The sequence below is a fragment of the Fusarium graminearum genome, chromosome 1, assembly GCF_000240135.3.
Source record: "Fusarium graminearum PH-1 chromosome 1, whole genome shotgun sequence".
Taxonomy (NCBI): domain Eukaryota; kingdom Fungi; phylum Ascomycota; class Sordariomycetes; order Hypocreales; family Nectriaceae; genus Fusarium; species Fusarium graminearum.
Window position 1 is genome coordinate 8472343 of NC_026474.1, and position 21225 is coordinate 8493567.

Genomic DNA, 21225 nt, shown 5'->3' on the forward strand with positions numbered 1-21225 from the left:
GCTAGAAGGACCGGACCAGAGGAATTCGATGCTACTGAGAGGCCTTGTGGGACTTTGCGTGGGTCGAAACCACAAGCCAAATCAACAGGTTAGATTCGTGCAAGGGGTCAAGTAACGGGTAGAAAGATGCCGGTGCCAAGTTTTCTAACACCCATTCAACCATTCCATGACTGTTGTGTTCATCACTTTAAATTTGTTCTCATTTTGTTCCTTTGATCTTGAACCTAGCACAAGGCTCTAATCAACTAGCCTTCCGCTTTCACTAGCCGCCGTCGACAAGGCCAAGCTACGTGCTAAGAAACGTGCCAAACGTCGCACTGCGGATGTATGCAAACATACTTTTGGATCAACCAGTGAAGGCCAACCAGCATTCGATCCGCCTGGTGTGTGAAGAAGAACCCATCAGCGATCAAGCAGGTGTTACGGGCCTAGCCATCGCCCGCAACACAGCCTAAAGACCGTTGCCGTCATTTCATTGCAGACCCTTGATCCCTGGGCTTGAAGTTGCCAGCTATGCATGTCACTTTAGACCACATCATGCCTGACCAGGTTTGATTGTTGATGATGGGACCCTGGTGGCGGGCAAGGTTGAATTGAATGAGCTTTGGCCATAACGCAACTGTTGCCAAAAAGCGAGTCAAATTGGCATCTAACAGAAAATCTTTGTTTATTTCCTGACACGCCAGCTACACACACGTGCAACGTCAGTCTGACACGCAAAGGATGGTATTGATAAACTTCCATTCAGAAGAACTGCCATTCGGACAAGCACCGTATGCAGTCATTGGCCCTCTCGGAAAAGGGTTGCTTAACGAACAGTTATCAATGTTCCTGAAACGATGATGCACTGGTGATCTTCGGCAAGAAAACCGCGAGTAAACCGTGCAGTAGGAACGAAAGCCGAAGAGGTGTTGTTAATACGGCCCTGTCTAAACCGCTACTTGGGTGATCTAGGGTATCCAATTTGCCAGTAAAAACGGGTTCAAGGTTTCGAGACCAAATTAGTCGATGCCGCGGGGTGATCTGGCCGCCATCCTAGCTCCACTGTACAGAAAAGAAAGTGTGCCATGGCCATGGCTACCGCCGATCTAGCATGTCGCAGTGCAGTTGAATGATGCACTGCATCGAGAACCCGTAAAGAAGCTAAGTACGTATGGAGACTGCTTGATCGACGCTTTGTGTATCATCAAAGAAGGATGTGATGAAAGAGCAATCGCGATGCTGAGCGATCAAGGTTCGATGCGTGTTTGTGATCGTGAAAAAAGTTTCTCATCTGTTCGTCATGAGCAACGTGCTGTAGGAGGTAGGTACCATACAGTCTGCCAGTACAGTGGACTTGCCACCTCGGAAATCGTCGTGGCCCCCGGATATCTCCCTGGCCGTCTCCGAGGTATCCGGCCCGGGTGCAATCGGCGCCGTCGAGTTTGAAATAATCGGAGACATTTAGAGAGTAACTATTCCCAAAAGCTGTTATTTTCCGCTCTCTTTGCTGAAGTTTGTCGAGACTCAATGTGGACCTTTCGAGACTTAGGCTCATCGGAAGACTTCTTATCCGCTTATGAAGAAGGATCTAGACGTGCTGTGTGGTCCTTGCGGTGGCCGAGATACCACGGCTTTGGGTTGTGTAAGGGACGAGTTGGTTCCCAGGCTGTGCAGTAGAAGGATCGCGCCGCCATGGTTTGTGGTTTGTTTGTTTGTTTGTTGCCAAGTCTCGGCCCGTTTGTCGGTGAAGGTAAGCGTGAAAACATTTTGGACCGGGATTTCTAAGATGAAAGAAAGAAAGTGGTGTTGAGTTTAGCAGAATTCTCAATTCGCCTTCCAAGTCCATTGATAATTGATCTTGAATTCCCATCCTGGATCGGAGGAGGGCGACATTATATCCGGCTTGTTCCCACCTTCCCCCGATCAGTCAATTGCCACGTGATCTGCAATATGTCACGTGATATGTCGAGCTCAACTCTGCTCTGTTCTCCCTCCATTGCCAGTACAGTCGTGTATTATGATGATGCTTGACGATTGAATTACCTGTTATCATAATCCCCCGCTTCCATAATTCTCTTCATCCGAGGTTTCTGAAGCGGAATCTCGTCCCGACGAAGCGACAAAGTTGGGATGAGGCACAAGTAACGAGCCATCATTGGACGAATTCACGGTTCAACGTCGGCTAAGACTGACAAATCCATCATCCAAGATGGCTGGTATGCGGCTTCGTGGGGCTTCACCACCAACTAGAGCGCTCGTCTTCTATCATGAGAACAGCTTATTGTATTGAATGGGCAAATGATGAGCGGAATGAGCTGTTTAATCACCCGAGTGTACCAGTTGTATCAGGCAGAATATGATATCAAGTCGTGCGGGGGTTCTATTTATCCACGCAAGTTCGTTGTCGAGGAGTATATATCTGTGAAGGAGAGGATCTAACCTCCCATGAATTGACAAGTTTTTCTCATTCTTCTTGTACTTTGAGTGAATGATATAATTCCAAAGTGCTTAAAATGGCTGATATCAATGTTGAGGAGATACTCAAGAAGTTGTCTCTAGCGGAGAAGGTCTCTCTTCTTGCAGGTCAGCATCACCAAGATAACCTATGCGACTCTATACTTACAACTTCGCACAGGCATTGACTTCTGGCACACTAAAGCTCTACCTGAGCATGGCGTCCCATCCCTCCGTCTTTCAGATGGTCCCAACGGTGTAAGAGGTACTCGTTTCTTCAACGGTATCCCAGCAGCATGCTTCCCCTGTGGTACCGGTCTTGGTGCCACATTCAACCAAGAACTCCTCGAAGAAGCAGGAAGGAAGATGGGCGAAGAAGCCATCGGAAAAAGTGCCCATGTGATTCTCGGCCCTACAATCAACATGCAACGATCACCCCTTGGGGGACGTGGTTTCGAGTCCATCGGCGAGGACCCCTTTCTTGCTGGCCTTGGTGCTGCTGCCCTTGTTCGCGGAATTCAGAGCACAGGTGTGCAATCAACTATCAAGCACTTCGTATGCAATGACCAAGAACACAAGCGAATGGGTGTTCAGGTCATTATCACAGAGCGTGCCCTCCGTGAGATCTACGCTCTCCCATTCCAGCTTGTCGTGCGCGACTCACAGCCAGGTGCTTTCATGACATCTTACAATGGTGTCAATGGAACGTCCTGCAGTGAGAGTCAGAAGCTTCTCAAGGATATGCTGCGAGGTGAATGGGGATGGGAAGGCCTGATTATGAGTGACTGGTACGGCACCTACAGCGTTACCGATGCCATCAAAGCTGGTCTTGATCTTGAGATGCCCGGCCCTACTCGCTGGCGAGGTGATGTCCTTAACTTTGCTGCTGCATGTGACAAAGTCTGGGGTCATGTGATTGATGAGCGCGCCCGAGAGGTCCTCAAGTTCGTTAAGAAGTGTGCAGCTTCTGGCGTCCCAGAGAACGGCCCCGAAAAGGTACTCAACACTCCTGAGACTGCAGCTCTCCTCCGCAAGATCGGAAACGAGAGTATCGTCCTCCTCAAGAACGAAAAGAGTCTGCTTCCTCTAGCTAAGGACAAGAAGACCTTGGTGATCGGACCCAACGCAAAGGTTGCCACTTATCATGGCGGTGGTTCGGCCTCGCTGGCTGCATACTATGCCGTTACACCATACGATGGCATCGCTGAGAAGCTTGGAAGTCCTCCCGCATACACTATCGGCGCATATACGCACAAGTTGAGCCCCCTTTTGGGTAGTCAGACCACGGATCCTGACGGCAAGGCTGGCATGAGCTGGAAAGTGTATAATAAGCCACCCACCGACTCATCCCGCAAGCCTGTCGACGAGCTCTGGCTAGCCAAGACCGAGATGCATCTTGTTGACTACTACAACTCCGAGCTGGAGGACCTTTGGTACGCCGACCTTGAGGGTGTTCTTGAGGTCGAAGAAGACTCCACTTATGAGTTTGGTGTTATTGTTTGTGGTACTGCCAACCTTTATGTTAATGACGAGCTCGTCGTCGACAACAGCACCAAGCAGGTCGCTGGTGACGCCTTCTTCGGCACAGCAACGCACGAGGAACTTGGCCGCAAGGATCTTAAGAAGGGAGAGAAGTACAACATCAGAATCGAGTTTGCTTCCGCTCCAAGCTTCACACTTAAACTAGACAACCCTATCGTGGGCCACGGATCCCTCCGTGTGGGTGCTTCCAAGGTCATAGATGCCAAGCAAGAGATTGAACGATCTGTCGCCCTCGCCAAGGAGCACGACCAGGTAATCATCTGCGCTGGCCTTAACTCTGATTGGGAGACCGAGGGTTCGGACCGAGAGAGCATGAAGCTGCCCGGGGCACTCGACGATCTGATCTCAGCTGTTACAGCGGCAAACCCCCAGACGGCCGTTATAATGCAGACTGGTACACCCGAGGAGATGCCCTGGCTTGATGAGGTGCCAGCTGTAATCCAAGCTTGGTACGGCGGTAATGAGACGGGTAACTGTATCGCCGATGTCCTCTTTGGTGATGCTAACCCATCTGGAAAACTGTCCCTCAGCTTCCCCAAGCGTTTGACCGACGTTCCAGCATTCCTCAATTTCCGCACCGAAGCCGGCCGAACTCTGTACGGCGAGGACGTGTACATGGGATACCGATACTACGAGTTTGCCAACCGAGATGTGAACTTCCCATTTGGCCATGGTCTATCTTACACCACCTTCGCCTTCTCAGACCTCAAGGTGTCGTCGAAGGACGGCGAGCTCACCACAAATGTCACCGTCCGCAATACAGGTTCTGTTCGCGGCGCAGAGGTTGCCCAGCTTTACGTTCGTCCACTGCAAAATGCCAAGGTCAACCGTCCAGTGAAGGAACTCAAGGGGTTTGCCAAGGTTGAGCTTGATGCGGGCGAGTCCAAGACCGTCACTATCTCAGAGCTTGAAAAATATGCTGCTTCTTACTTTGACGAAGAGCAGGATAAGTGGTGTGTAGAAGCTGGGGAGTACGAAGTTATTGTGAGCGATAGTAGTGCCGTTGGCGATAAGGCACTCAGGGGCTCTTTTAAGATTGGGGAAACTTATTGGTGGTCTGGTATTTAATGATTGAACAATATCGATAGATGTAGATAGCTATGCAATGCTATATAAGTCGAAAAGAGCGATGAAATGTATCACAATCCTTCATCTGAATTTTTCGTGGCCCTTTTAACCACCGTGGTAGATAGATAATGGTGTCTACTAACTTGCATCCTCGGCAATACTATGCCATTTGTTGAACACATTCTGGGGGTCATACTTCTTCTTCAACTCCCTCAGACGTGGCAAGTTGGCTCCCCAAGCATCGTTGGGTGATATGCCCCCTGCTTCGACGTTGATATACACACCAACAGGCCCCTTGCTCCAATGGCCACCAGAATCTGCCTGATACCCATTCGTCTCCCGGACCTTTCTGCAAATGCTCCGATTAAATTCGCGTACTTCGCCATCATGATCTGGATCCTCCCAGCCAAATAACGTTAGGACATCGTAGTAGTCTCCTCGGTTGGCGTAAGCAGTTGCGTCCTGCGCAATTTCGCGAATCTTATCTGTCGGGAAGAATTCGATAGCCATGACAGATTTACCCATCCCACCATGTACGTCACAAAATTCCCAGAATATCTGTGCAGTCTGTAGCATTGCTTCGATGTTCAGGGGCATCACAACATTTCCTGATCCCGTCAGTCGTCGAATCCCGTGGTCCATGGCCAGATTCAAAAGTGTGTTTGTTTTCGCTGTGGTAATCATCTCAGTATTATCAGCAACTGATTCCAACTGGAGGAGACCAGCAAAGTAACGTTTGGCATCGGATTCAGGACCATGAAACAGAGGGATGGCGGACACGATGCGTGTTGTTCCATTTGGCCCAAAGCCTATCCCTAACGCAAGACAATGACCCTCCGTATTGGGTCTCTCATGCAACTCGTTTGCAAAGCGCAATAGGTCAGGCAACTTGTCAGGTAAGTACGCCAGCGTACCGCTCCAGACTTTGACTTGTTGATGGGCCCGAGAAAGAAAACGAGTGACGACTCCGAACTGTGCTCCCGCACCACGAATGGCCCAGAACAAATTTGCATCCTTGTCCTCAGATGCTTCGACTATCGTGCCGTCGGCGAGAACAACGTCAGCTTCCAACAAGTTGTCTATAGTTAGACCGTGACGAGGGGTGAGATAGCCATGTCCACCTCCTAGCGTCAGCCCTCCGACCCCTGTGTGGTTGACGACGCCTCCCACGGTAGCCAAACCATGCCGTTCGAGGGCATTGTCGACATCTTCCCAGAGACATCCACCTTCGAACTCAACAGTCATGGCTTCTGTGTCAACTTTGACCTTCCGCATCTTCCTAAGATCAATCACCATGCCTTCAGATGAGGAGGCGCCGCTGGAAGAATGGCCGCCACCACACACAGTCATTGGTATCTGGTTCGAGACTGCGAACTTGACAGCCAAAGAAACCTCTTTCGAGTTAGATGGCATGACAACAGCTGCCTGTAGGGTCTCAGTATTCTGTCGGCCACAAGATTAAGTCAAGCATACTGCTCTTTTCATGCAAGCCGAGCTCCATCTCTGCAACGTCTCCTCATACCCTTCATCTTCAGGGAGCAGAACGGCTCCATGCGCTATATCCTCACGAAGTCGATCAAAGTTGCACATTGTGCCAAATAGATAGTTGAATTCGTCTTTGTGAAATCTAGCACGATTCCTTCATAAGATAGTGGGGAAAAGAATGAGATGAAGTCTCTCGCCTGGGATAATGGAGAAGGAGGCGAGTAGTTGACAGTGTTTAGGGTTCCACAAGGACACGGCTACGCCGTTGGCCGACCTGAGACATTTCGTCATCGAACAGTTGCAGCCGGCCCGCGACAGCTTGAGGCTATTCGGCGCTTCGGCACGCTGGATACTGCAGGTTGTTACTTGTGAAAATCTCCACGTTTAAAATTCTGTCCGTGGCCTTCTCACGGCTCGTCATATTCTGGGAGCTCATATCTGGGACAGGCATTATCCATCGCGAACCCATCGTACTGATCCACCACCGCCTGCCCTCCCATAAGTTGTTTTGTGCCACTGGCGTCGTCTCCTTCTGTCAACCACCTCTGTATTCGGAAAGCTGTTTTGGAGATATCAAGGAAAAGATGCCAGTCATCCATCCCGAGAGACATCATTGTGGATACTGTCAATGTTTTGATGAGACGTCCGAATTTAATCTTGTGACAGTTCGTGCAAAGTGGGATCATAACCCATGCAAAGATGCCAAGGACTGATTTCCAAGTCGGCAATCCAGACTCCCAGATAGCACGCCAAATCAACATGATGTCCTGCTCTGAACAGGCAGTACTGATTGGAGAGCGAGTCGAAATTGCCTTACAGTAGACCAGAGCGATCTTCCGCACAACAATATACATAATATCTGGAAGATTCAAAGGTGAGGAAGATTTATCAGTTCTAGACGAGCGAGGAGATTGGTCTGGGCTCTCGACTGAGCTCGAACGGGATGAATTGCGAAAACCTCGAAAAGATGGGATTTGTTCTGGAAACCCGTCTATTTTGTCATAGAACCCAGTAGCGGTGATACGGACTATCTGGGTTTGGTCGGGAGATGCATCTCTCGGAAGTGATATGACGGCAGAGAACAGGCTTCTCACAGTGTCGAGTATTTCGGCAGTGCTAGGATGCAACTGCAAGGAGTTCGAGCTTTCTCTAAAAGATTGCCAGTGACATAAGAGAGGCGTGTTGTATACGGTCTTGATCGGCGTCCTCCTCGAGTCGAAAAATGGGAACTCAGGGTGACCATACATGGAGGGTTTGATCTCATGTGCTAATGCCATGGCGATATCATGACTAGAGGACGTCAGCTATCTCGGGACACTGGAAAAACAGCGAGTCTGGCATTCGCCAATGTTATTCATAGACTCACATCAATATCATCTTGGCCAAATAGCCACGTAACCCGAGCTGGTTTAGGCCACCTCTCATCCGTACCATACGCTTCAATCCTTTAAGATGAGCCATCAGGTGGTCTGTCTCTCCCCAGTACCAAGAGTCAGCGATCATCTGCACAACAGCAAGCATCAATGTATCATTTTTCCAGCCATTGGCGTCTCCGATCTGTTTATTGAGCATCCAGTAGACATGACTCTGATATATCTGCCGCAATTTCTTTGGCATATCGCCAGTTTCGGTAAGGAAACACGCTGAAGTGAATAGTACGATGTGCAGGAGCAGAGGATCCTGCATAGTACAAGGAACCCATACGCTCATGAACTCGTTCGTAGGGTCTGGCTGTCCATCTATTGAACATTTGAAGCGTGAAAGTAGTGATAGGTCTAACGAAAGTGTGTGAGTAAAGAAAGTACAAGAGACAACGTACAGTACTTACGAATCCTGACAAGATCCTTGTTCAGCTTCGTAGGCCTCATGGGAAGGTAGTTGAGCTGTGTCATGGAACCGGCAATTGAATAACCCAGCTCCATAGGGTCATCTGATTCTATCTTGTTCATCCCCTCATCGAGATAACTGCGCTTGAAACTTTTGATGCTTTCCTTTTTGATGATCTGAAGAGAGCGCGCTATTGTCTTATCAGTGTCACCATCAGGTGATGCAAGTGTCTGGTAGGGTCTCCAAAGACTTCTTGTTGATTGTGTCGATAAGGATGTGGATGAACTTGCTGTCGGTGAATATGAACCACTCGGTGAGGAAGCTGAACTGGTTGATTGGCCCTCAATGGAGTACAGAGCACTCTGGATGATAGCTGGGTTGAGATGGGAGTATGGTCCATCTTGTATATCGGCGATTGTAGGTAGCTGGGGTCGCGGGAATAAGGGAGAGGCTCTAGAAACCGTATTAGTAGTGATAAATTAACGGACTACAACCGTGAAAATCGAAGTAGTCCGCTAAGAGCAAGCTAAGTATATTGACCTTCTTGAAGATTTGACCTCATATACGCATTCGGGAGTGGGAAATCGGCGATAACAATTTGTGCAAGGTTGTCCTTGAGAACACTAAATAGCAATCAGTTAGCTCTCAGTTGTCTGTCATCGGTGATCTGCTGCGATATAGTGACAAAGCAAAGATATTGGATGGGCATATCGTGTGAGTTCTGATGTAGAAAAGAGTTGTCTGACTACTGGAGCAAGTGGTGGAGAGACTTGATAATAAGATATAAATATTGAAGTTACTCACCTTTTGCTTGCGACGACGGCACTCAAGGCATGATGACGTTTGCCGCTGGGCACGTTGTCTAGGTGGTGCGGCCTGCATCTGCATCTGCATGGCTTCAGCTCCCGACAACATGGCGCTCGGGGCCACCATCGTGTTACACCAACAGAATGGGCCCGGCAATAATGATCTGCTGGCAATATATAAAAGTTGAGACGAGGCCAGATGGCAGGCTAAAGTTGGGGCCTCTATAATATTCGGTATTCACTACCCAAGTCCAATAATAGTGATTGGCCTAGGCAAAGCCAACAGTCGTCGAATGAGCGCCGTTCAGAGACACTAATGAGGTTGTTGGTCCAGCAGCACAGTATGGCACAGCACAACAGGTCGGGGTAACAGGCAAGGATGGGTATTGGTTCTGTCCAAAGTGGCGGCTGTTGTTTGGAGCGATGTGGTATGTAATAGAGCGCCTGTCTCAAGTGCCGACCCAAGGTTCTCAGAAAGATATAGTTTTGGATAGCGATTCCAGTCAAGCCCAGGTTGTTAGGATTAGAAAAGAGCCATGGCGGGCCGCAAAGGGATGGGTTGAATAGACAGAATATATTTGAATAAAGCGAGAGAGACCGAAGCCGAGCGTTGTCGCTTAGCAGCCAAACGCGGCAAGCGGGCGGCTGTCCGGACTATGAAGGGAACTCCAGGCTTGTCTAGTTGCAAACAGCACTGTAACCGTATCTGTCCGTACCTGGACCTTTCCCGCATTTACAGGCGTGGGGGTGGTGCTGCGTGTCTTGGACGTGACGTTTGGACGGCTGTCAAGAGCTGTCCCTCTCTCCCTTGCGTGGTTAGGAGATGCAATGTGACAATCAGTCGATGGTTGTAAGGTGCAACTTAATGACCCCTTGGTGAACGTGGCTTGCGTAGGAGTTGAACTAAAGATGCGGTACTGTATTTGATGTACTGTATGCTGAAGATGGAAAATGTCTTGAGTCTTCAGAGGCGTTCGGCAACAACAAACAAGCCAAAGCAAACAGAGAAAGGTCGTTCGATTCAAAAGTTCCAGCTGCCGATCGTGACAATGACAATAACAGACAACTCATGGGACATGCAGATCCAGTGCAGTCAGGGTCGTTCCGTTCCCACTTAATACCTGGATGGTGGTGGAGATGGGTGTCATGCTCTTGACAAGCTGCATGAATTGTGATGGGATACGATTCCTTGACGAGGCGATGGATGGATCGAGAGGTAACAATAAGAAGAACGGGATCGACGGATGAATGAATTGAAAAAGTTGTCGCAGCGCAGTGACAGGTGGAAAGCCCAGGCCAATTCCAATAAGCAATGGTGATGCGGTTGTGATGCACCAAGCTATGATTGTAGGCTCGGCAATCGACCTAGACCCTGCAATAGGCAGGCACTAGCAGGCTGTTGTCTGTCAGAGCTCTTAGCCAGAAACATATTGGGGCAATCTCTCCAATCAAACGAAACGAACTTGAAGTTGAATCGAAGGTTAAAAGGCTGAGACTATCCTGATACGGTCAAGCACCATCGCGGATGCCGATGGGGGGATAGCTTCAAGTTTCCATCCGTTTGCATTTTGTGTGCCCACTGTCCAGTTCTCCCTGTTTTGACAGTGTCTGTGCTGTGAGATAGACGGCTCTAGAATCAAGGATTCGAGCTCACTGTGATAGCAACTGCATCTGACTTCGTACAGGGGCGTATAGGAGGTTTTGCTCCTGGACAAATAATTAATACAGATAACATGGGAAGAAAGAAGCAAACTTCCTCAAGGTCTAGACCAATCACTAAAATGACGGAACAGTGGCCTGACACATGGGTACCCAGCCCAGACAGCCTACCTGCCGCTGGCCCGCCTCCAAGCCTGATCTGCTTACCCGCGACTTTAAAAACACCACATAACATCTGTATCAAGGCCTGCTTTTAAGATACAACAATATACGAAATGAAAGCAGCATCCCTTTCGCATCATAGCCAGGCCTCGAGTTTATTATTTATTCATTTTTTGCCAGAGCAATTTTCCACGAAAAGAGTGCCAATATATACGTATACTATACCCCTGTAAGATTGGTACTAGGATACTCCTGTCTCTGAACGCCACGATGCTACAATAAGCTCTAGTGTTTTCTAGGCTATCTAGATCTTAGATATTAGACACTAAGTTGAGACCTCTTAAACAGTCCGGGTGTAAACTACATAATGCACAATGTCAAGATTGTCGCAGGCCTATCAAAGTTGAGACTCACAGCACAAATTCGCAACGGAACACGGCATAGCCAAGTCGATAGCTACACAAATCGATTATGATTCCAAACACAGGGTTGCACTTGCCTACCTGCAATCATGGCATTGACTACAGCTTGCTTCATGTCATCAGTCACTCACAACACCAGCAAGTCCGAGACGTTTTATCATATGATCAATCAGTTCTCAGTTGTGCCATATGTAGGTAAAATAGGTAGGCTATATAAGATAAGAATCCTAGTATCAATCTATCAAGCTCATTCCACATCCAAAAAAAGGTGTATTAACAAAAACCAGGTGGTATCTAGTCGCGTAGAATAATAGGCAAAAAAAGAAAGAAAAAAAACCATCATGTCACTCATCCCCATCCTCAACACCAATCCCGTATTTTGAAGTTTCTTTCATCACCCGAGCTCGTTCTAGGAGCAAGGGTATCTCATCCTCGTCGTAGATTTTATTCTTTCATAAAAAAATTGATTAAAGAGGGAACGCATCGTTGAGAAGCTGATGTAAAAGGTTCTCATCTTCCTCTATAGTCGGGCTTTCGAGCCATGTTTACCGGTGGGGGCTCATCATCGTCCACAGGGTATGGGGGCGGAACCGTCGGCATTCTCCGACCACCATGTTGCTGGCTCTCTGGAAGAGGCGTCTTGGGTGGCAGGGGGGGAGGTTCGATCCGAGTGGGTGGCGGAGAGGCCACATTTGGAGCCGGTCTGGGGTATTCGTCTGGACTGACAATAGCAATCAAATCCTGTCCATTGACGTGGTTATGGTACTGCGCTGGCGTGGGTGACTGTACAGTCAAGTGATCCTCTGGGTACAAAGCAGGAGCACTGGCACTAGGGCTACGAGGTCCCAAAGGAGGCGATTTGGGGGTTGAACCATCGGGGTGTATACGCTCATAGGAGCTTCGAGGCGAACCATTGTGAGGCAAGTGTAAGTTATCTGAGCCTGACTCAAAAGATGACCGGCTTCCAGGGCTATGAGGGAGAGGCACAGACGTTGGTATATCTCCAGGAAGCTCAAACGCCATGGGCATCTCCCACGTACTTGATGTCGACTTGACGATCTCTGGGATGCCTTCGGGAGCTCGTGCGTGACGAATTCTGGAGCGATGAATCCTGCCAAGCTTTGACGAAATGCCTTGAATCATCCTCTGCTCGGCTTCTCTTGACATATATCTGCGAGTACCCGTGCTGATTTCACCAAGTCGGTGCCATTCGTTCATGCCAAACTCGCCCACGCCCACTTCCACGTTAAGACGGTAGTAGGCATCGATACTGACGTTTCGTTTTCCCAGGTGTTCACGCATCATGTACTCGTGGATCTTTTCGCAACCTTCGATTTTGGAGATCAACTTCCTACGCGCCTCAGCAAACTCGCCCAAGAAGCCTTCGTACCACATCTGCGAATTCGAATCTGTGTTCTTGGGCCGTCTGCCAGTACCGACACTAACAAAGACACCCACTTCACGACCAGGCCACTCGTTGACCACCGCTTCGTCCAGGGCTTCTGGACTGGGGTTAAAAGTGCCCACGCCATCGTCATGGAAAACTGATTGTCCGATGGTGATGGGCTTGAAAGCAAGTCCAATGGAACAAGTGGCTCGGCCAGCTTGCCAAATTTTGCAGTCAAACTCAGGCGGGGGTTCTTTTCGGGAATCGTAGGATCGTAGAAGAACTGCGGGGGTGCCTCGAGGAGATCCCTTGTATACTGCTGTGACCGCGCTATGAATTTGTTAGTAATCTTGTTGAGCGCAATCGGTCACAAGATACGGATGACTCACGTTTTGGTGCGATTTTCTCTGTGATCATACAGACGAGCGTTGGGGTCGCCGTATCTTGAATTGTACGCGGGTCGATGCGCCATCTGCGCAGCGGGACTGCGAGCGCTAAAGCTAACGGTGCTTGCATTGCTCTGATTTCGACGGGGAAGGCCAGCGCTGGAGTAAGAGGCAGCGTTGAGGGGGTTGGTCAGAGGAGATTCAGCACTGTCATTGCCTTCTCTCTCCTTGACAGTATGTTCCTGAACAGCTGTCTTGATGGCCTCTTCAAGTTTGCTAGCCTTGAACAAGGTCGATCGGTATGGGATTCCAGCGATAGTCTTGTCGGTTTGAAAAACGGTGCGGGTCATTCGAACGTAGAGCTCTTTGCAAGTCTCGAGATCAAGGCGAAGTCGGCCCAACATGAGGGCAATCAGGCCTCCCGTACCAGTACCAACAATTAGATCGAAGTGGTCGCATGGCTTGGGAATTTCGTGTCGCTTAGGAGCGCGGCCCTCGATTTCGACAAAGGTTCGATGCATAAGCTCTTGAATAATAATGAAGATAGAATAACCTCGGACGCCTCCTCCATCTAACGCGCGCGTTAGCAGCTGAACTAAACAAAGACGTAATTTTTCATGAGCACTTACCGAGCGATAGAACTCGAAGAGGAGGGCCTTTGGTTGTATCCTTCCTCCTGACTCCGCCAGAGTCCATGGGCGTAGAGTAGGTAATTCTGTCGCGGCTTGCGCTTCAGTCAATCGTAGAGGGGTAAAACTATGGATAGCTCGGATGCTCGAGAGAAGCGGCAGGGTTGCGCAAAAGTTTAAAGCTGGCTGTTGAATGTCTCGGCGGTTGTCGCTAGTTAATATCAGGTGGGATAGCGTTGAACAGCTGAGCCGGTAACGTCTCGTGCGCAAAGGTGAATCTTCTTGGATGTCTTAGAGAAGTGAGACTTTTGAATTGTTCTTGAAATCGGTTCAGGTATCCAAGGTAAGGTAATGAAAGGCAGATTGTGGGCAACGCAGGCAGTCTTGGCTGGCAGTGACTATTAGTCCAAGAAATGGATGGACACTACGTAACGTAACTAGCGCAGGGCAGGTTCGCCCCGCCCTCATAGAAGGCCAAGATCCCTGAAGCCCTGACGCAACAGTGGACGGGCCTTTCGGAACCTCTTCTGGAAAGCCTTTCAACCCCTGTAACCTCTTGAGATCATAGGCGGGAACTTGCCCAGGAGCGGAAACTCACACGCCACTTGGAAATCCTGACAGCGGTTCGAGGTGCGGTTGGATATGAGTTTCCTGGCTACTGCAAGTTTAATGGTTGATGCAGACGAATATCACTTCCGTCCTGTCACGATAGAGTTGGATAGATGCGTTATACATAGATGCGCTGGGCTGAAACGAAACGATGACCCAATCCTTTGCGTCCCTTGGACTGCGGTTCGCACGACACGAGACGACTAAGAGAGTGGCTGTGTAGACTTGGCTTTCCAGCTCTTGGCGTTGATTCTCTTTCCCGTCCATTTATGGGCCTTCGCTTGATTTTGAGTCTCTTGGCATTTCCAAAAGCTCAGACCTTTCGCCTCGGTTGAGAGATCAAGTTGTCTGTGACTCGCAGAGTTTGTCGATGATCTACCAAGCATCTTAGTCGGAGAGGGATATATCCGTCGGATATCCAATCATCCACATGGCGTTTTGCTCACTAATTTGGATGTGATTATCAGTCATGGCAAGCAAAGCGTCCTGTGAGTATAGCAATTCTGCTCATTGGCCGGACAAGACCTTCTAGCGCGAGACTGTGGCTGTGTTGAACCATTTCGCCACGTTCTTGCAGCCGAGACTAGGTCGTATTCTTCAGGGTTTCCATTTAGAACCATGGTCGAACGATGTGGACTCCTCTTTGGGAATGTCGAGTTCGAGAATCCGAATCAAAACGATTTCTCCATGAGGTAGCCAAGTGATATTCAGGAGAACCACAATTGTCCCCATCTTCTCACATGGAGTACCTGGAGATCTTGGGCTTCTACGGAAGCCGGCAGATTGTACAAAACCCAATCTTCGGCATGTGGCACCAAGGCAACCTCTTCGTACACGAGTGACCAGCAATACGCGTGTTCTTCTACACATTGCCAGAATCATATGACTAGGACACGAGAATTGCAGCTTCAATCTCGTAATCAACAGGCCAAGACGTCTATACTTATCTAACCAGTACCTGTCATTTGTATCAGTAAAACGAAATGACACCGAATCTGGTTGCAGATGAGATACAACCAAGATAAATCACGCCACCGGTCCATTGTAGTAATTTCATATCAGACCTACATATTCATGAAACTCAACAATCTGTCCCTGATAACTAATAACGAAAAGGCCTTTTTCTCCAAGACCAGCCGTTGAAACTTGACACAGCTCTACTACACAAGTACATACTCGTGGTAGGTGCCCAAACCCGACAACCCTTCTTTTAGACACATAGCCGAACTCAAAACTATTCTTAGCAATTGTTTGTAACCATACCAAAACTACTGCACCAAGGAATCCTACTGATTCGGTTATAAGGTACAGGATCGTAAGGATTCTGCCTATTGTTGGAGTTTTTGTGTCAGCATCCACTTACATCCGCTCGCTCCATGACCTCACGCACAGAAACATCCAACTCTAGTCGCCAGCATCTTTCGGCTTCGGTAGTTTAAACTACCCAGAGCAAGTCGGTAGATGTGTTCAGCTTGAGTATATATGTGTATGTTGGACGCATGTGATCTCGAAACGACAGGTTGGATGGCTTTTAGTTCTCTTCGCCAAGACGAAGCCTTCACATGTGGGTAACTTGGGCAGTCAGCTTTTGTTGAATCAACATTGATGCATCTCAATCTGACAGCCGTTCCCACGCTGGCTGATCCTCTGCCAAAGTATTGTTTTTGAATGCGACTCTGCAGACACAGCCGGCTGCTAGATGCTAGGCTGCGAGGTACGTGATGTTTTCACTTCTGCAGCACAACTTGGCCTCACATCCCAGTGACCAATCCTTCACGTTTCAAGACATTCATAGGCTAGACCGAAACTCCCAAGTAGCATGATTCCGTGTAAGAGAACACAATGCATCGGGTTCAGGCTTACCACAACCAGGTAGCGATAGAGGTTGTGCTTCTGCAATCGGTGTTACCATAGCGCGTGCTCAAGGGCAAAGCCGCCGACCAGCTCTCGTCTGTTGTTATTTTGCATTCATTCGTTACCGAACCGTCCGTTTCGTGTTCTGGCTTCTTACTCGTCGGCCGACAAGCAACTCCTCTGCCGGCTTGTCCACAGCCGTCTTGACAAGTCGTCGCTCACCATTGACAGGCTCGCCAGGATGGAGGAGGGGGTGCGCCATTGCTCCACTTTGAAAGCTCACTGCTGCATCTGTTGATTCGGGCATCCCGTGGCAGCCTTGGGATGTTGGTTGAGAAGATCATACCGTGTGCTGATGAAGGAGATGGAGCTGGAGCGTTATGGAAGGCAATTGGGGGAGGCTTGCGCCGTTGAAACCTTGGTGTTTAACCAACATGAGCTAAAGAGCAGATCTCAAGGCCTCGACAAGTGGCCCACAAAGGGCAGACGCCAGGCCAGTCTGTCGTGCATTCTTGATATGATAGTGGTTAGCGTTCTGTGAATATCTGCAGTACGGCGCGTCTGATGGTGACGGGAGACTGGGAGGGGAAGGGATCGAGGATCAGTCGGATTGGTTGAGGAAGCGTAATCAGCCGGCTTTGTGGGAGAACAAGCTGTAGGAGCTGTGCTGTCTGTGGATGATTTGTGCAGCTCAAGGTATAACAACCCAGTACTGTATGATACCTGGACAGTAGATAACACTCATCATGGTTTTTGCTCCTCCTTCTTCTATCAGCTGAGAACTTTTGCGAAGTCTCTCATCTTCCTTTGGTTTCAACCGTCGAACCCCTCCTTCAGTTCAGTCAGTCCCCCTGCTTCTAATTCTGATTCTTACTTTTTAGTAAGTCTCAGGGTTCCTAGGTTGGTAGTTTGAGCTACCGAGTGTCCTCAACAAGGTACATAGCAACAGAGGTCAGGCCAACTGTTATCGTGGTTCCAATTGATCATCCAGTGAGTACAGAACCAAGACATTTGTACGCTCTTTGTGCTTTTGTGGGATGGAGGGAGGCCACCAGCCCCATCTCAGCCAGCTCGCTCACTGCAGCTGACCCTTGGCCTGGCTTGGCCTGGCCTGGCCTTACCTTGCCTACATTACCTTCCTTGCCCTTTAGGAGACGGTGAAATAGAGAGGCTGACAATTGCGGAGGCAGCCCCTCTTTGAGTTTTCTGCATCAACCTGCATCTGCAACTACATCTGCACTTGTCCGCTACACGCTTCTTGTCCGTTGGTTCTCTTCATCTCTTCTGCTCGGCTCGTTTATACTAGTAGTTAAATCCCCACCTGCTTGGCCTAGGTACCTACTGTGGGAGGATTCCATTGAGGACCCCCGGCCCGTTGAGACACCCACCAATGAGAAGCTTTTCTTCCTGAGCACCCCCACCTCTAATCTTTCCCAGGCCTAGGCCCCATCAAGCTTCTAAAAAAGAAACTCACACAAACAAGGCGAACAATAATACTCAAACACTTTCTACCCAAACTTAGCGTCAAATTGACGGCTTTATTTCAATTCAACACTCAAACCCTGGTCTTTTTCTGCTGGATTCTGCCACGACAGCCTCGTGCGAGCAAGCCTTCCACGGGGCCTAGCCTTCCCTCTGATCTTCTCTTACTCTTCATCACCCATGCGACGTACGTTCTCTCTCCAGTGGTCAGGCTTGTTGGCTTTTCACCGTTTCGCTGCAATTGGCACTTTTCTTCCAAAGTCCCTCCTTGTCCTATCAGACGCCAATTTCTAAACCGTCCGATTCTATTTCAATTCCCCTCGTATACTCTCGCCATCTCGATTCGCTTCTTTCGTCAACAATTCTTGAGCCCACACGAGTTTATATGTATATTGGTTTTAACGGAAGACTACTTAGATAGCAGATAAACTACCTCTCGTGCTCGAAACTTGCTATACAGTCGACTTGAAACTCGAGTGCGCGGCCTAAACGAAACCGGCTTCGGTTCAATGACCTTCGCCGACCTGGCTTGCTGACGACCGCATCACCTCCCAATTCGCATCCTTGCTCGTCTTTGTCGATGGAACCCAACAAACGACGCAAGCTTGCCCCAAAGGTCAACGCCACGACTCCTAGCAAGCCGCCGCCGCCGCCTACACAATTCCCCCACGAATCGGTCAGCTCTTGATTCTCTAGCTTTCCGCGTCCTCTCCTTGCTAACCCGGGCTCTGGATATAGCCTCAACAACATCATCCACCTCAGGAGGCCGTTCCGGCTCCTCTTTCCGAACGTCATGACTTCGAGTCCTTTGCGCGACATCTGCAAGATGCTGCGATGCTCATACAAAGACAGACTGAGCGTCACCCATATACCGATGTCTCCGTTCTGCTACTGAGATGGGAAGATGATGAGTCTGTTGATGAAGATCTGACTGCCCTCGAGCAGGTTCTCCAGAAGCAGTACAAATACAGGACGGAGAAGTGGCACATTCCCACAGTGCCGGATCTTAGCAAAAAACTTGGTGTCCAAATGGCTTCCTTCCTCGAGCATGCGAAACCCAATCATTTGCTCATCATCTACTACGCTGGCCATGGATATGTAAGCTCCGATGGCCAGCTTTTCTGGGCTTGGTGAGTTAGTCTCTTTTCTTTAGCTGTGCTATTTGTCTTGCCTCTGGCTGACATCTTCTCCTTAGCAATACCAGAGAAGATGCTGCAAAACTAAAATGGGATGGTGTCCGTTGTCTCTTCGAGGATGCCCAGTCTGACATCCTGTTGTTACTCGATACATGCGCGGTACCTGATCCCCCCATGGCCGGTAGCCATGGTGTGAAGCAAGCCATTGCGGCTCGCGCATCAGATCGTAGTCCAGATAGCTTAGAGAGGTCATTTACCTCCAACTTGACCGAAGCTCTCCAGAAGCTTAGTAGTGGACGACCGTTCACGACGCAAAGACTCCACGAAGAAGTGCTATTCCTGAAGAAACAACAGCAACTGCTCCAAACCCCTCGGCAAACCAATGGAAGCACCTCGAATACTCAGTCTTCTCCACAAAATCCAGTTTTCATACCGCTGACACCTGGAAAAGGCCAAAGTATTGCCCTTGCGCCAATGCCCTCAAGGCCGCGTACTGGTTCGCAAAATGGCCATGATGCAGACGGTCAGGGTAACCGTGAAGAGCAGCTGATCGATCCGGAATCTGTTGTTGACCTCAGATTTGAAGAACCCAGGGTACTTGTTTGCACGACCTTTGTTGGTGATGCGAGCCCTGATATGTCCTTCTTCTCCCAATGGCTGCACAGTACACCACCATTGGGAGACAAGATCGCGGTCGAAGGCATGTTTCTCGGCCCACCTACTATGTTGCTCATTTCTATGCCACACTCGATCTGGAACGTGGTGCAGCACGATAAGGTCTGTTGCTTTTTAGGTTATATCAGTTCCCACAACATGATTCACCTCTACCACAAGCTAGTAGGGTCTTCCGGTGTCAAGCCATCAGCGAGAGAAGTCGAGGACGGCCGGATCCTCCTCGAGGCAAGGGATCATGCTTTTAGTACCCCTGCCCGTGTTCGACGAGAAGAAGGTCCTTCTTTCCACTCCCCAGCCACTAGAGAAGCGCCCAATTCTGTTGAACGAAAAGATTATCTTCCACAAGCTAGTCCGTCAGCTCCAGCATACGCCAACTCAACAGGGGGCCATTCTAAGCCCAAGGACGAGGTGGAAGATTCAGCAGAGATGCAGGAAGCTGCCGAGCAACTGAAAGCTTTGAGCCATGTTCGCCACCCAAGTGATGACATCACCAACATCAACCGACCTCGCACAATCCTTCCCGATGGATTGCCTGAGATCAGACCTGAGGGGGACAACGACGAACACGGCAACAATGACCCTCTCGCAACGCTTCGCAACGCCAATGCAACAGTGAAACCTCCCAGAAGGTCCTTGCCCAAACAAGACACTCGCTGCAATCACTGTAGCCATGCTCCTTTTAAAGATTCCTCTTCTTTGAGAAAACACATTGCTGCAGCCCATACTAGGCCATTTCCATGCGCGTTTTCGTTTGCAGGCTGTACAAGCACCTTTGGTTCGAAGAATGAGTGGAAGAGGCATATTGCATCACAGCACCTGTGTTTGCAATACTATCGCTGTTCTTCCTGCCCTCAGAGCACGGCTGAAGGGAAAGGAAATGAGTTCAATCGCAAAGACTTATTTACCCAGCACTTACGGCGTATGCATGCGCCCTTCCAAATTAAAAGGGCATTGGCCAAGGGGGACAGCAAACTGCAATCTGAATGGGAAGCACATGTCAAGGAAATGCAGGTATCGTGCCTTGTGCAGCGCCGCTTACCTCCACAACGCTCAGCGTGCCCAAAACAAGGCTGTCAGAGTGTCTTTGAAGGCCCCTCCTCATGGGATGAGTGGACCGAACACGTAGGCCGGCACATGGAAAAGGGAGAGGGTGGTGGGAGGCTCGGAGTTGATGGTCTCCTTGCGCAATGGGCCCTTGATGAAGGCATCATTGAGCGCAAGACAGATGGTGAATATCGCTTGTCTACCAGTAACGGAATCAGCGGAGGAGGCAACAGCGGAGGCATGCCTCCTGCTTTTGAACAAAAAGAGTCGACCTTAACTTCGGTTTCAACGCTGGAACCGTCACAGCCGGAGGATTCCTTGATCGTGGAGACAAACGCAAAACCTCCAGAAGACAGAATGGAGGTTGATACTCCCGAGTAGAGGGTGCGGTGACTGACTATAGGACTCATTACGAACCTAGTGCGAAGCGATGCACTGCAACGACATGACGATACGAAGTGAATGACCAATTTTCATACAGTTTTCCTTTCTTACAGTGACGGTCGCTACCTTGTCCAGTCACTCGCTTAGAAGATGTTCTCATGAACAGGATGAAGTCTTCCGACTTCGAGGCTTGAAATAAAGTTCCAATTGGAGTTGCGAAATATGTAAAAGG

At 49.4% G+C, this 21225-nt stretch overlaps 6 protein-coding genes across 6 annotated transcripts; 3 read left to right on the top strand and 3 right to left on the bottom strand.

The window, feature by feature from the left end:
* Positions 1-2495: 2495 nt before the first annotated feature.
* Positions 2496-5046, top strand: FGSG_02632 (uncharacterized protein; the record flags this gene model as incomplete). Its single annotated transcript, XM_011320278.1, has 2 exons — positions 2496-2565; positions 2618-5046. The coding sequence occupies 2 exons, from the start codon at positions 2496-2498 to the stop codon at positions 5044-5046; spliced, it is 2499 nt and encodes an 832-aa protein (XP_011318580.1).
* Positions 5047-5184: 138 nt separating this feature from the next.
* On the bottom strand, positions 5185-6396 carry FGSG_12172 (uncharacterized protein; the record flags this gene model as incomplete). The annotated part of the gene is made up of 2 exons (XM_011320279.1): positions 5185-5531; positions 5961-6396. 2 exons carry the CDS (start codon positions 6394-6396, stop codon positions 5185-5187), a joined length of 783 nt encoding a protein of 260 aa, XP_011318581.1.
* Positions 6397-7893: 1497 nt separating this feature from the next.
* On the bottom strand, positions 7894-9291 carry FGSG_12173 (uncharacterized protein; the record flags this gene model as incomplete). Its single annotated transcript, XM_011320280.1, has 4 exons — positions 7894-8270; positions 8360-8811; positions 8899-8981; positions 9163-9291. 4 exons carry the CDS (start codon positions 9289-9291, stop codon positions 7894-7896), a joined length of 1041 nt encoding a protein of 346 aa, XP_011318582.1.
* A 2626-nt stretch (positions 9292-11917) lies between these two features.
* Positions 11918-13876, bottom strand: FGSG_02634 (uncharacterized protein; the record flags this gene model as incomplete). The annotated part of the gene is made up of 3 exons (XM_011320281.1): positions 11918-13124; positions 13184-13775; positions 13810-13876. 3 exons carry the CDS (start codon positions 13874-13876, stop codon positions 11918-11920), a joined length of 1866 nt encoding a protein of 621 aa, XP_011318583.1.
* A 2095-nt stretch (positions 13877-15971) lies between these two features.
* Positions 15972-16931, top strand: FGSG_12174 (uncharacterized protein; the record flags this gene model as incomplete). The annotated part of the gene is made up of 3 exons (XM_011320282.1): positions 15972-16132; positions 16181-16769; positions 16804-16931. Exons 2-3 carry the CDS (start codon positions 16628-16630, stop codon positions 16929-16931), a joined length of 270 nt encoding a protein of 89 aa, XP_011318584.1. The 5' UTR covers positions 15972-16132; positions 16181-16627.
* A 940-nt stretch (positions 16932-17871) lies between these two features.
* Positions 17872-21144, top strand: FGSG_02635 (uncharacterized protein). The gene is made up of 3 exons (XM_011320283.1): positions 17872-18430; positions 18493-18884; positions 18950-21144. The coding sequence occupies exons 1-3, from the start codon at positions 18335-18337 to the stop codon at positions 20988-20990; spliced, it is 2529 nt and encodes an 842-aa protein (XP_011318585.1). The 5' UTR covers positions 17872-18334; the 3' UTR covers positions 20991-21144.
* Positions 21145-21225: the final 81 nt, after the last annotated feature.